Below are 15,457 nucleotides of genomic sequence, written 5' to 3'. Positions count from 1 at the left end.
TTTTAGAACACTATCTAGTGGTATCTGAATAAGTTGAAGTTTTACCATAAAATTAAAATAATATGTAGAATAATTCAACCGCTTATAAGTAATGTAAAGTTTTTTTTTTTTTTCCATAAACCGTATATTTATTCTCAACAGTATTACTCTTCATTGGTGAAATGTCTTATATTTAAATTTTAAAAATGACGAATTCTTTATTCCTGCATAATTTAGTGTAAATATATCGTTATATCAAAAACTTAAACAAAAACCAATTAAGAACTCGATCAAAATATCATTTTGCGGAGAGTTTGTTCGTGAATTACGATTCAATTGAACGACGAGAAATTCAGTTTTTTTTTTTTTTTTTTTTTTCGTTTTGGGCAATATAGGTGCCGAAGCCCATCAAGATAAAGATCCACATAGAAATCATATTGGCCCAGAAAAGCTTCAGCCCAAATCCTCAGGATGCCCAAGTAATCCATGGCGGTCACATTTGTCTACACATTTCTGTTGAAAACTACATCAGAGCCGATATCAAACCAAGAAAATTGCAGATAGAAAATCAAATCAAATCAAATCAAATCGTCGTTAAGCTCGGATTACACTCCCAACTCGCAAGTTGCAACTCGCTGTGAGTGCTTTCGTCTTCACTACTTTTCCCGCTAGGGTTTTCTGTTTGCGCTCATTTCTAGGGTTTTGTTTTACTTGTATTTTATCGAATTCGGATTTTACGTATATTGAAGTTGCAGTAAAACCCTAGACTGACTTGTTTGGGGTTTTTAATTGTTTATTAGGGTTTCTGTGGTTCGGATTGAGATCCCGAAATGGCGCAGCATTTGGGCGGCGGTGCGGAGGCGCACGCCCGGTTCAAGCAATACGAGTACCGTGCTAACTCGAGTTTGGTGCTGACCACCGACTCTCGCCCGCGTGACACGCACGAGCCCACCGGCGAGCCGGAGTCTCTATGGGGAAAGATTGACCCCAAGCACTTCGGTGACCGGGCTTACAGGGGTAGGCCGCCGGAGCTCGATGACAAGCTTAAGAAGTCGAAGAAGAAGAAGGAGCGGGACCCGAATGCTGAACCTACCCCGGTTCGACAGAGTAAAAAGCGGCGGCTTCATGAAGAGAGCGTCCTCACGGCCACTGAGGAAGGGGTTTATCAGCCTAAGACCAAGGAAACCAGGGCTGCCTATGAGGCCATGCTCAGCGTCATTCAGCAACAGTTGGGTGGCCAGCCTTCGAGTATAATAAGCGGTGCCGCTGATGAGATTTTGGCCGTTCTTAAAAACGAGAACTTTAAGAACGCTGATAAGAAAAAGGAGATTGAGAAAATGTTGAATCCTATACCCAACACCGTCTTTGATCAGTTGGTTTCGATTGGGAGGTTGATTACTGACTTTCAAGATGGGGGTGATGCTGGAGGGTCTGCCGTGGTTAATGGTGATGAAGCCCTTGATGACGATGTGGGTGTTGCCGTTGAGTTTGAAGAGAATGAAGATGATGACGAGGAGAGTGATCTTGATATGGTCCAGGAGGACGAGGAAGAGGACGACGATGATGTGGCTGAACCACATCAGTCTGGGGCTATGCAAATGGGTGGGATTGATGATGATGAAATGCAGGAAGCAAATGAGGGTATGAACCTTAATGTTCAGGACATTGATGCATATTGGCTTCAGAGGAAGATATCTGAAGCTTATGAGAAACAGATCGATCCACAACAATGCCAGAAGCTTGCTGAAGAGGTGCTCAAGATACTCGCTGAAGGTGATGACAGGGAAGTTGAAACCAAGCTGTTGGTTCACCTTCAGTTTGACAAATTCAGCCTTATTAAGTTTCTGTGTCGAAACCGGCTGAAGATTGTCTGGTGCACGCGTTTGGCCAGAGCCGAAGATCAAGATGAGAGGAAGAAAATTGAGGAGGAAATGTTGCAGCTGGGTCCGGATTTGGCTGCAATTGTAGAACAGTTGCATGCCACAAGGGCTAGTGCAAAGGAGAGGCAAAAGAACTTGGAGAAGAGTATTAGAGAAGAGGCTCGCAGGTTGAAGGATGAGAGTGGTGGAGATGGGGACAGGGGTAGGAGGGGCCTTGTTGATAGAGACGCTGACAGTGGTTGGTTGAAGGGGCAGGCCGAGCTGCTTGATCTTGACAGCCTTGCACAAGAGCAAAGTAGATTGTTGGTTTCGAAAAAGTGCGTGCTTCCAGATGGGTCTTACAGACATCCCAGCAAGGGATATGAAGAAATCCATGTGCCGGCCTTGAAACCGAGACCATTTAGTCCTGACGAGAAGCTTGTTAAAATATCTGCCATGCCAGAGTGGGCTCAGCCAGCTTTCAAAGGAATGACCCAGTTGAACAGGGTACAGAGTAGAGTCTATGAGACTGCGCTTTTCAAGGCGGACAATATCCTGTTATGTGCTCCTACTGGTGCTGGAAAAACTAATGTTGCAGTGCTCACTATACTTCAGCAGTTTGCGCTGAACATGAACAAGGAGGATGGTTCCATAAACCACAGTGATTATAAGATTGTATATGTTGCACCTATGAAAGCTCTTGTTGCTGAAGTTGTTGGAAATCTTTCTAATCGTTTGAAGGATTATGGTGTCACTGTGAGGGAGCTAAGTGGTGACCAGACATTGACTCGCCAACAGATCGAAGAAACTCAAATTATTGTCACAACCCCTGAGAAGTGGGATATCATTACCCGAAAGTCGGGAGACCGGACTTACACTCAACTGGTCAAACTTCTTATCATTGATGAAATTCATCTTCTCCATGATAATAGAGGCCCTGTTCTTGAAAGTATTGTCGCTAGAACTGTTAGGCAGATTGAGACCACGAAAGATCATATTCGGTTGGTGGGGTTATCTGCTACACTCCCTAACTACGAAGATGTGGCATTGTTCTTGCGTGTTGATCTTAAGAAGGGACTATTTTATTTTGATAACAGTTACAGACCTGTCCCCCTTTCTCAACAGTATATTGGAATCATGGTAAGGAAACCATTGCAGAGATTCCAGTTGATGAATGATCTCTGCTACGAGAAGGTTGTGGCTGTAGCTGGAAAACATCAAGTCCTTATCTTTGTCCATTCGAGGAAAGAAACAGCCAAAACAGCTCGTGCAATAAGAGATACTGCACTTGCTAAGGACACCCTTGGTAGGTTTCTGAAAGAAGACAGTGCGAGCCGCGAGATTCTAACTACTCATACAGATTTGGTCAAGAGCAATGATCTCAAGGATCTTCTGCCATATGGCTTTGCTATTCATCATGCTGGATTGAACAGGGCAGATCGCCAACTGGTTGAGGATCTCTTTGCTGATGGGCATGTACAAGTTTTGGTTTCCACAGCAACACTTGCTTGGGGTGTGAACCTGCCAGCTCACACCGTGATAATCAAAGGGACTCAGATCTATGATCCAGAAAAGGGAGCATGGACTGAACTAAGTCCTTTGGATGTTATGCAGATGTTGGGGCGCGCAGGAAGACCTCAGTTTGATTCGTATGGAGAAGGGATTATCATTACTGGCCACAATGAACTTCAATACTATCTTTCTTTGATGAACCAACAGCTTCCCATTGAAAGTCAATTCATATCCAAATTGGCTGACCAACTGAATGCTGAAATCGTTCTTGGAACTGTTCAGAATGCTAGAGAAGCTTGCAATTGGATAGGATACACTTACCTGTATGTTCGCATGTTACGTAACCCTACACTCTATGGTTTGGAAGCTGATGTTCTCTCCAGAGATATTACATTGGAGGAGAGACGAGCTGATTTGGTAAGAACCGCCCAAACTTTTCGTTTTTTGGTGTTGGCATTTTCATTGCTTTGCAGCATTAGTAATAGTAGTATAGTATATAACCATTCTCTTAATTACACAAGATAACAAACAAGTGCATATCACTGGAGAGGGAACGCATGAACATAAGGGGCTTGACATAGTAATTTAAAAAATTGTATTGGTTATAGGAATTTGTTTGTCCCGTTCTATTAGATATTTTATGGCATTTGAGTCTCTGTGTTGAGTTGTTGACCATGATGGTTTACGGGTTTTGATATATTTTTATCTTTACTTCTATCTGGTTTCCCTTGGACTCGTTTAGTTCTTGTCCATTCTGTTCTTATCGTTGCTGTGGTACTTTGCGACGTTTATCTGGATTCCTGCATTCTGTATTTCTTATGAATGTCTAATGTTGTCTTCAAACTTTTCATTTTGCAGATCCATTCCGCTGCAACCATCTTGGACAAGAGCAATTTGATTAAGTACGACAGAAAAAGTGGATATTTCCAGGTTACAGACTTGGGTCGCATTGCGAGTTATTACTATATAACTCATGGAACAATATCCACATATAATGAGCATTTGAAGCCTACCATGGGGGATATTGAACTTTGTCGATTGTTCTCGCTCAGTGAAGAATTTAAGTATGTTACTGTGCGGCAGGATGAAAAGATGGAGCTAGCAAAGCTTTTGGATCGTGTTCCCATTCCGGTGAAGGAAAGCCTGGAAGAGCCCAGTGCCAAGATCAATGTCTTGCTGCAAGCATATATTTCACAGCTGAAGCTTGAGGGGCTTTCACTGACATCAGATATGGTCTACATTACTCAGGTTTGTATTATTAATTTCATGCTCTTTTCTCATTTATTGCTTGAGAGACAGTTAGGATTGTGCTGCAGCTTGTTCTAGTTTATGTATTTATTTTGTCTCTTTTATTCTGTTATTCATTTATCTGCAACTCTTTTTTGGCTTTGGATATTCAGAGTGCAGGGCGTCTTCTCCGAGCTCTTTTCGAGATTGTCTTGAAACGAGGATGGGCTCAACTAGCGGAAAAGGCTATGAACATGTGTAAGATGGTTAACAAGAAGATGTGGAGTGTCCAAACACCTCTTCGCCAATTCACTGGTATTGCAAATGATATTTTGATGAAGCTGGAGAAGAAGGATTTGGCCTGGGATAGGTATTATGACCTCTCGTCACAGGAGCTAGGGGAGCTTATTCGTATGCCAAAGATGGGAAGAACACTTCATAAGTTCATCCACCAGTTCCCCAAATTAAACCTTGCAGCCCATGTGCAGCCGATTACTCGCACTGTATTGAGGGTGGAGCTCACTATCACACCAGATTTCCAGTGGGAGGACAAAGTTCATGGATATGTGGAGCCATTTTGGGTAATAGTGGAGGATAATGACGGCGAGTTTGTTCTTCATCACGAATATTTTCTGCTGAAGAAGCAGTATATTGATGAGGATCATACTTTGAACTTTACAGTACCAATTTATGAGCCCCTTCCGCCTCAATACTTCATTCGTGTGGTGTCTGATAGGTGGCTTGGGTCCCAGACTGTTTTACCTGTTTCTTTCAGACACCTCATCTTACCGGAAAAGTATCCTCCACCAACAGAGTTATTGGACTTGCAACCACTTCCTGTGACTGCATTAAGGAATCCGTTATATGAAGCTTTGTATCAAGATTTCAAGCATTTCAATCCTGTCCAGACTCAGGTCTTCACTGTTTTGTATAATTCAGATGACAATGTCTTAGTTGCCGCACCAACAGGGAGTGGGAAGACCATATGTGCAGAGTTTGCTGTATTGAGGAGTCATCAGAAGCGCTCTGATAATGTCATGCGTGTTGTGTATATTGCACCTATTGAAGCTCTTGCTAAGGAACGGTACCGTGACTGGGAGAAGAAGTTTGGAAAAGGTCTCAATCTGCGAGTTGAATTATTAACAGGGGAAACGACCACAGACCTAAAACTACTTGAGAGAGGTCAGATTATCATCAGCACTCCAGAGAAATGGGATGCTTTATCCCGCCGCTGGAAACAGAGAAAGCATGTTCAACAGGTTAGTCTTTTTATTGTAGATGAACTCCACTTGATTGGTGGTCAGGGTGGTCCCATCTTGGAGGTAATAGTCTCTAGAATGAGATACATAGCGAGTCAATCTGAGAACAAGATTCGTATTGTGGCCCTGTCAACTTCTCTTGCAAATGCAAAGGATCTTGGAGAATGGATAGGGGCTAGCTCTCATGGCCTTTTCAATTTTCCTCCTGGTGTGCGCCCGGTGCCTCTGGAAATACACATTCAGGGGGTGGATTTGGCTAATTTTGAAGCCAGGATGCAAGCAATGGCAAAACCCACATACACAGCAATTGTCCAGCATGCCAAGAATGCGAAACCAGCTCTTGTGTATGTTCCTACAAGGAAACATGTTCGACTAACGGCTGTGGATCTGATGACCTACTCAAATGCAGACGGTGGGGAGAAACCATCATTTCTGTTGCGGTCTGTAGATGATATTGAGCCTTTCATTGAAAGACTTGGTGATGAAATTTTGAAAGGCACTTTGCGAAGTGGAGTGGGCTACTTGCATGAAGGTTTAAGCAGTTTGGACCAAGAAATTGTGTCACAGCTTTTTGAAGCTGGGTGGATTCAAGTTTGTGTCATGAGCAGTTCAATGTGCTGGGGAGTGCCTTTGTCAGCCCATTTGGTGGTTGTGATGGGAACTCAGTATTATGATGGCCGGGAAAATGTTCACACTGATTACCCTGTTACTGATCTGTTGCAGATGATGGGTCATGCCAGTCGCCCTCTGCTAGATAATTCTGGGAAATGTGTCATCCTCTGCCACGCGCCTCGTAAAGAATACTACAAGAAGTTCTTGTATGAAGCATTCCCTGTTGAAAGCCATTTGCACCATTATCTACATGATAATCTGAATGCAGAAGTTGTTGCTGGAATAATTGAGAACAAGCAAGATGCTGTCGATTACCTTACATGGACTTTCTTGTACCGGAGGCTCACACAAAATCCCAACTACTACAATCTCCAAGGAGTTACCCAGAGGCATCTTTCTGATCACCTCTCCGAGCTTGTTGAAAATACACTGAGTGACTTGGAGGCAAGCAAGTGTGTTGCTATTGAGGATGACATGGACCTTTCTCCTTTAAATCTTGGCATGATAGCTTCATATTATTACATCAGTTATACCACCATTGAGCGTTTCAGTTCTTCCTTGACTTCCAAAACAAAGATGAAGGGTCTTCTTGAAATTCTAACTCACGCTTCAGAGTATTCCCAGCTTCCTATTCGACCAGGGGAGGAAGAGGTGGTTCGGAGGCTAATTAACCACCAGAGGTTTTCCTTTGATAATCCCAAATGCACAGACCCTCATGTTAAGGCAAATGCTCTGCTTCAGGCCCACTTTGCAAGGCAGCCTCTGGGTGGGAACCTAGCGTTGGACCAGCGAGAGGTGATCCTTTCCGCAAGTAGGTTGCTTCAGGCAATGGTTGATGTGATTTCTAGCAATGGCTGGCTAAGCCTTGCTGTCTTAGCCATGGAAGTCAGCCAGATGGTGACTCAGGGTATGTGGGATCGTGATTCGATGCTTCTACAGCTTCCTCACTTCACAAAGGAGTTGGCAAAGAGATGCCAAGAAAATCCTGGAAAAAGTATAGAGACTGTGTTTGATTTGGTTGAGTTGGATGATGATGAAAGGCGCGAGCTACTTCAGATGTCAGATTCACAGCTGCTGGATATTGCACGCTTTTGCAACCGGTTTCCCAACATTGATATGCTATACGAGGTGCTGGATAGGGATAACATAAGGGCCGGGGAAGAAATCACTCTGCTAGTCACTCTTGAACGTGACCTCGAAGGGAGGACGGAGGTTGGCCCTGTGGATGCCCTGAGGTATCCCAAGGCCAAAGAAGAGGGCTGGTGGCTTGTAGTGGGCGATACCAAGACAAACTCGTTGCTCGCCATCAAGAGAGTTTCGCTGCAGAGGAGGGCCAAGGTGAAGCTCGAATTTGCTGCTCCCACCGAACCCGGAGAGAAGAGTTACATTCTTTACTTCATGTGTGATTCATATTTGGGATGCGATCAGGAATATGATTTCACTCTTGATATCAAAGATGCAGCCGGGCCTGACGACGACAGCGGCGGAGAATGAGATGTTCTCTGACTCTGTTCTTCCTAGTATTTTCGCTTTTATTATGTTTTTCGATTTCCGCCGTCTCTGTTTCTTAAAACTATGGTTCTTATGTTCCGTACTGTACTGGCTGATCATAATTTTGTTACGAACTTATTGAAACATTGTATTTATAAAGTCATAATTTGTAACAAATATGAAAGAAATTGTAAATCTTATTTATTATAAAGCATACATACATATAACAGCAAGTATGAATCATAAAACATCATTGGGCTCGATAAAACTCTTAATACATAAAATACAATCACTTTGGAGGAGGTTCTTCTAGTCGGATGTAGTCGTACATAAGCCCTGCAAAAGGTCCCCGGTTTCTTGATTGTGTAAGATAGATGGTGTTGTATCCTTGTTGTAGTCGATAGCTCGCCACATCAACACTGAAGAACCAGTACAAACCATGAATTCCATGCCTTGCTATGGCATTGTCCCTCCCTATTAGCCCTGTCGAAAAATGAGGTGGGTCGTTCTGGTTTTTGAATCTAACTTGCAGTTCGGCATAGGTGGCCGAGGCCAACGCCAATTGGAGCGTATAATTTCCGGTGCTCCAAACGTTTTCAAGTTGAAATACAATTTGCCACGTCGTTGCCTCATATGTACCATTTATGTTCCTTGTCACATGAGCATAAAACCAATCATCACTGTAATTGTTGGTACCGATGGTGTAGATGAGATCATGGTTAGGGTAGTAATCTTCGTATCGTTCCCACAAGCCATCTTGCCTAAACTTATTTGCGGAATTGTTGGTAAACAAACGGTTAACAAGGCTTGGATATGGATCCGGTATGTTGAACTCTGCGGCTGACCGATCTGGGATGCCGATCTCCCACAAGGTTGGACCATTTCTCGGAGGTTCAAATATACGATTAATTAACTTAATTTCACTTGCTGGTTCAATTGTAATATCATACTCGTACTTGTAGTCCCCAATGAAGCCGGGAACAGTTGCATACAAGCTATAGTTCCCCGGTCGAACATCTTTCATGTAGAAACAACCTTGATTCTCAGCTTGAGTCCAGAACTGATAACCCTTGCATTCCGTTTGCCATGATCCTGCGTCTCCGCTTGCGGCCAATCCCACATAAGCATAACTTGCTGAAACTAGGCTCTCGTTGATGTATGAATCCCGTATTAGTAACAGACCAGTAACTGATCCTCGTTCATCGGAGCTAGGATAGTCTTCGGACTGGGTGAAATTGTATGGCCAACTCTTTATTTCTTCACACATCTCTTCTTTTGCATTTTCCCAGAGAGAGGAGGCCGCATTGGAGCTTGGAACGTCTGAGTTAAGATACACAAAGACGGGCCGGAAAACCTTCTTCCATGCCTCGCCATCTGCAAAGGTCAACCCAACATCTTTCCCGACGTAGTGACCACTAAGAAACACAGTGAGGGCCGTTGGGCCGACATGAGAGGTAAGTTCCTGCTTGAATGGCCCCGCTGTACGAAACTCGGTACTTGGTGTGATCATCCAAAGCCCTATAGCATCGTCAGTGCTAATCCAACCGTGAACCTTAATGTCTTTGACGTCACTGGAGTATTGGTATTTGTCATCCACCTCTTCTTTAAACTCGGGATTGCTTGGATTAGTTAAAAGAACAGCTTCACGATAGGCAAGGGTCCGAGCGTGGTCTCCACTGCGATCTTCGGTTGTTGGCATGAATCTCTGTCTGTCGTCTGATATAGCCATGAACTGAAATTTATCTTGTCGAAGTTTCAAAGCAAGTCTTGTTTGACCTATGCGCAATGCCGGCCACCCTTGCAGACGCTTGTATATGGCATACGCGTAGAACCCAGCGCGACCACGCTGCATTATGTACCTTTTGTCAACATTTAAGGGTAGCGGACGATCACCGAGGGAAACATCATAAGTTTTGTTAAAAGAAATCTCTATTTGGTCTGCCGTCGATGTAACAATCTTAAATGTTGTTCCTTGTAGTCTGTCCAAGCCATTTTCCCATACAAGATCCCAGTAACCACTATTGCTTGCGTGGTTTTTGGTTTCCAGCACGTTGTCAATTCCCTTGAATTGAATTCCAATGACGTCTCCTCCGGGATTTGAAAATTTGACTCGGACAATGCCATTGTTCAGCTCCACCGTGTTCTGAGTTTGATGGATTAATATCTTGTTGAAGTTGAGCTCATTACTAATAACGCTGCTCTGTGCTCGCCTTCCAGAAATCGTCTACGTTTTGGGAGCACCAATATTAGTAGAGAAGAAGAGCAAACCAAGTGCGACTGATGATAGGATCCCCCTTCTCCTCCATTGCCTCACCTTCTCCATGGAAAGCATGTTAGGGGTGTAGACAACTTAGATTTATGAGGATTTCAAAAGACTTTTGTAAGTGATAGAATTCAAAGGATTGAATCCTTTCAAGTGGATTTTACTTTGATGAAAGATTTGAATGGATTGAGAGATTTTTTTATCATTTAAAAAAAATTGTTTATTAAAGAGAAATAATATTAAAAAAAAACTTCAAAATAAATTGAAGAACTCTGCCCAATTCTCAGTAACCCCAATCCTTTATGAAATCAAAGATTTGAATGGATTTTTGAGAGATTTTTTATCATTTAAAAACTTGTTTTTCAAAGAAAAATAATATTTAAAAAAAAAAACTTCAAAATAAATTAAAGAACTTTGCCCAATTCTTCTGAGTAACCCCAATAATCCTTCGTGAAATCAAATATTTGAATGGATTTTGAGAGATTTTTTATCATTTAAAACATTGTTTTTTAAAAGAGAAATAACATTTAAAAAAAACTTCAAAATAAATTGAAGAACTTTGCCCAATTGTCCCGAGTAACCCCAATCCTTCGTGAAATCAAAGATTTGAATGGATTCTGAGAGATTTTTAATCATTTAAAAAATTATTTTTTTAAAGAGAAATAATATTTTAAAAAAACTTCAAAATAAATTGAAAAACTTTGCTCAATTCTCCCGAGTAACCCCAATCCTTCATGAAATCAAAGATTTGAATCGACTTTTGAGAGATTTTTTATCATTTAAAAAATTTAAAATCGGGATTGCTTGGATTGGTTGAAAGAACAGCTTCACGATAGGCAAGGTCTGAGCGTGGTCTCTGTCGCGATCGTCGGCTGTTGGCATGAATCTTTGTCTGTCGTCTGATACAGCCATGAATTGAAATTTATCTTCTCGAAGTTTCAAAGCAAGTCTTGTCTGATCTATGTGCAATTCCGGCCTCCTTTCTAGACGCTCGTATATGGCATACGCGTAGAACCCAGCGCGACCACTATGCATTATATATGTACCTTTTGTAAACATTCAAGGGTAGCGTCCAATCACCGAGGGAAACATCATAAGTTTTATTAAAAGAAATCTCTATTTGGTCTGCCGTCAATGTAACAATCTTAAATGTTGTTCCTTGTAGTCTGTCCAAGCCATTTTTCAATACAAGATCCCAATAACCTCTATTGCTTGGGAGGTTTTTAATTTCGAGCAAGTTGTCTATTCCCTTGTATTCAATTCCAATGACATCTCGTCCGGGATTTGAAAAAGTGAGTCGGACAATGCCTATGTTCAGCTCCACGGTGTTATGAGTTTGCTGTGTTAGCATCTGGTTGAAGTTGAGCTCATTACCAGTAACGCTCCTCGGTGCTCGCCTTCCAGAAAGCGCCGTCGTCTTGGGAGCACCATTATTCGTTGGGAAGAAGAAGAGCAAACCAAGTAATGCGACTGATAATACTCCCAGGATCCCCCATCTCCTCCATTTTCTCACCTTCTCCATCAGAAGCATGTTAGTGTTTCGCTTGCAATAATAGAATACTTGTTCGTAATAACAAATCAATGTACTTGTTCTGTTTTGAGATTAACTGATGACAAATCAAATATTACATTCGACACATTTATCCTCATGTGGTTGGGACTCCTCGTGTTGTCGGAACTCCTTTGTGCTTCGACATGCATTTTGGCTCGGCATGCATTTTGGCTCGACATCCTTTGCTCTTTGCGAAAATTCAACTGCTTTCAGTTCTAGTAAATGGTTACAGCAACCTGTAATGCCTTCTCAGCTTGAGCTTGTGCCAAGGGTTTCTTATAATATTCTGCTGTGGCCGCTCATGAATCTAAATTATTGAGAAATTGAGATGAAAAAAACTCAAAACAATTAACAGCTTTTGAACTATTTGTACAGATAATATGGGGAAGGATTTATTGACACTTGAATTTCCTTTACATTTGATACAAGAGAGAAAGACCAAACACTTTCTTGCAGTGTAAGGAACAATACCCCAATTTAACAAAAACAAAAAACAAAACAAAAAAGGAACAAATATCTCAACAATGGGAGGACTTAAGTGAAACGGAAAGCTACGGTGGCAGTGTTCCAGATCAATTACGAGGCTAAAACATGTGCCGTCATGTTATTGATCTGGAACACTGTGCATCCCGGTAGTGTAGGTAAGTCTTTCTCCAATAGTGGATACATTTGAAATGGGAAATACATATACAACACAATTTTGAAAAGGAGGGTTAAATGAAATATGGACACGGACAGGACGCATTATATGGTCTCTTTCTTGGTATTCATGCTTTTCTTGACCTGCTCAGCATTTTCTTTGACGAACTCCTTGGATTCTTCGGCCTTGCCCATCACGGTGTCTGTCGCCTTCTGGGCGGTGCCCTTGGCTTGGCTCCAAGCATCTTGTGCTGTCTGCTTTGCTTTCTCAGACACATCTTGTGCGGTTGCAGACACCTTGCCGGCCATGTCTTTGGTTGTCTGCGAAACCTGCATTTACACGAAGAATCGTCAATGACTATAAAAACCCGAGAAACTTGTGGTTATTCATATGCTCCGCAGTAGGGTAAGTCTTGTTTTTTACATTTTCAGCAGCATTCCTAGCTTCATTCTCTACTGCAGGTGCATCTTGCTGTGAACTTGCCTGCGATCATGAACCAATTAATTAAATATACATGTTCTTCAATACATATAATGTTATCAATTCCACTAAATTAATACCACCATAAAATAGAAACGTAGCTCTCTGGTTAAGAACGTTCAATCTTGCAATCAAGGCCCCCGAGTTCAATTCCCCCTCCCTCAATATCGCTTTATAGAAAACATAAAAATACAACCAGAAAACCAGACATGTTTAGTGATATATTTAAACTTACTTGGATACGTCGTCTAGGGGCTGTAGCCAAACAAATCCTAGGAGTTAAAGTGGTGTTCTTTGCAATTGCTGCTCCGACATGGCTGGATTTGGAGAGGGTGGTAAACAGACTAGTTAAGCTTGCCATAGTTGTTTTCGATTCTTAATTAATGTTGATTTGCTTCTTAATTCTTGTATTGGATTTGTAAGAGGTTGCAGGAAGCCGAGTATATAAAGAAGCAAGAGAAGTGAGATGGTGTGGATGTGCATGCATGCAAATGCATGGAGGAGTATTTTCCGCAAATGGTTGGCTAGAAAATTGGTCCTTGACGGTCAATAGGACGACCCAGTCAGGAAGAAATGGGATTCGCTAATGTTGTCACTAATTTAGTCTGAGGACCATAATTAATTGAGGACACTAGCTTCTTCTCATTGCTAAATGTTAATTAATTAGTAAAAATTAGTAGGCGCTGTTCTTAGACATGACTATTACTGCACAGGACGAAAGCCATATACCTAAAAATAGTTTGTCCGAAACCTCGATTTTAAAGTAAGAGGTTTCAAGATCAGTTAGTTAAGAGTATTTTTGCTGAACTTGCGAGACCTAAGCATCGAATTCGATTCTCCCCTGCCTCACTATATGTGTCGAAAACGAACTTAAGCTAGAAAGATTGAAATTGCTTAACTTAATGCTAAGTAATTGAGATGGAGATCATGGTTTGACTGACACTCTACTGTATACAGTACACGTTTTCATAAAGGATTTGATTTATTGATTTTGATTCTCCCTTTGATTTGATTAATTATTGATTGGAACCCTTCTGGAATCAAGTAATCTCTCCAAGATTATGTTCATTTTCTTTTATCTATCTATAAATCTACACCCAAAGCCTTTAATAAATAATATTAATCTTTAATTTGCTGTCTATACCAAATATTCGATAAAAGAAGGTAGTTATCCTATGAATATGTTACACTGCCTTGTACATCTTATTTCAGAAGCTAGCTAGCGAGGGTTACGCCCTAATATTATTCTTTAGTGATATTCCTCTTTACATGTACGTGACAGATCTTAGATGCGAATCTGATTGTGAGTTTGCCTCCACCTCCTTAGTGTAAATATGTTGTATATAAAAAATAAGGTAATAGTAATTAAATAAATAAAACCATAGGATTTGTTAAATTTCCAGTCCGTAATTGAGTGAGCTAGGAAGGTCCCCGTTTCTCTCACTCGGTTAATATTAAAAACACAAACCTTCAAACTTAAGGCAACAAATAATATCAAAATATTCTGAAAATTATGCAGAAGATACATCTACATGTGGCTGACAAGAACACGAACGAGTATTTCCGATGATGATGATGAAGATCATGATGATCATGGTGATGATGTGATTGACAGAAAAAGCAGAATCCGGGCAACCGAAGCCTGGATGCTAAAGAGCTTGTGGCAATCTTATCGATATTCCCTATCCTTTCGGCACATCTCTAGTATGCGCTTTCGATGAAACCTTTCTCATTGCTTGTAACAATACAGAAAACGGAGGCCAACAAGCATATTTCCCTAACTCCGGCATAGCCATCCGTGACATATCCCTAGCCAATCACAAACTGCGAGTCTCCAGTCCTATCCTGCTTGGAGAAATTTTTAGTTATTACAGGAACACAAGTGGTACATCATTTGTTTTAATAAGAGTGGTGAGAAATTTTATTTTTTAAGTTATTAACTTTATAACACACGTATCTCAATATTTGTATAATGACACGTGGTGTACCACCTCGTGTACCGGTTACACTGAAAAATCTCCTGTTACAATGAGCAATTTATAAGCACTTTTGACATGATCACCAACTCCAAATTTCCAATCTCGAGCAAGCGCAACATGTTTATTGCTCTCGGGTGTGACACAGTCGGAATAATTAGAAGCCCGGTTCAGGCGCATACTCGATTGCAAGCTCGAATACATCGACAGCGGTGCAGTTCAGAACCGGATGTTTGTCACTTTGTGGCGGAATAGGGGACGTAAAGAATGGGACGTGCATGGGTAGCCGATGTTGCCAAATGTCTATCCCGGACAATGTGATAGATTTTTCTATCATTATTGAAAGTGTTGCCAACCATTCTTATCCTTATAATAATCTCGTTGTCTTCAATCCGTGCGGTTATTCTTGTTGTAGAAGTTGAGGAAAACAACTTTTCGTCTGCAGATCTTCTAGACTTTCACAAGAGGGAGACTACTGTCCCTGTGGTGTTGGATTGGGCTGTTTGGAACCAAACGTGTGAGCAAGTGAACAAAAAAACAGTACTGCTTATGCATGCCAGTCGACTTCTAGTCAATGTCACAATTCATCTAATGGTTCTGGATATCG

General features: G+C 41.6%; 3 protein-coding genes across 3 annotated transcripts; 1 reads left to right on the top strand and 2 right to left on the bottom strand.

The window, feature by feature from the left end:
• The first annotated feature begins 457 nt into the window (after positions 1-457).
• On the top strand, positions 458-8,139 carry LOC103938533 (DExH-box ATP-dependent RNA helicase DExH12). The gene is made up of 4 exons (XM_009348551.3): positions 458-616; positions 780-3,767; positions 4,209-4,598; positions 4,751-8,139. Exons 2-4 carry the CDS (start codon positions 810-812, stop codon positions 7,940-7,942), a joined length of 6,540 nt encoding a protein of 2,179 aa, XP_009346826.2. The 5' UTR covers positions 458-616; positions 780-809; the 3' UTR covers positions 7,943-8,139.
• An 89-nt stretch (positions 8,140-8,228) lies between these two features.
• LOC103938556 lies at positions 8,229-11,733 on the bottom strand. The gene is made up of 2 exons (XM_048568293.1): positions 11,249-11,733; positions 8,229-10,149 (listed from the first exon to the last, which is right to left on the bottom strand). Exons 1-2 carry the CDS (start codon positions 11,731-11,733, stop codon positions 8,229-8,231), a joined length of 2,406 nt encoding a protein of 801 aa, XP_048424250.1.
• Positions 11,734-12,038: 305 nt separating this feature from the next.
• On the bottom strand, positions 12,039-13,276 carry LOC103938534 (uncharacterized protein At4g13230). Its single transcript, XM_009348552.3, has 3 exons — positions 13,110-13,276; positions 12,818-12,877; positions 12,039-12,723 (listed from the first exon to the last, which is right to left on the bottom strand). The coding sequence occupies exons 1-3, from the start codon at positions 13,233-13,235 to the stop codon at positions 12,499-12,501; spliced, it is 411 nt and encodes a 136-aa protein (XP_009346827.2). The 5' UTR covers positions 13,236-13,276; the 3' UTR covers positions 12,039-12,498.
• Between the last annotated feature and the right edge of the window lie 2,181 nt (positions 13,277-15,457).

The sequence above is a fragment of a genome, unplaced genomic scaffold (assembly GCF_019419815.1).
Source record: "Pyrus x bretschneideri cultivar Hongxiangsu unplaced genomic scaffold, Pyrus_bretschneideri_v1 Contig48, whole genome shotgun sequence".
In the NCBI taxonomy this organism is placed as follows: domain Eukaryota; kingdom Viridiplantae; phylum Streptophyta; class Magnoliopsida; order Rosales; family Rosaceae; genus Pyrus; species Pyrus x bretschneideri.
Note: the sequence above shows the minus strand (reverse complement) of the source record. Positions and strands in the feature narration are given on the sequence as shown.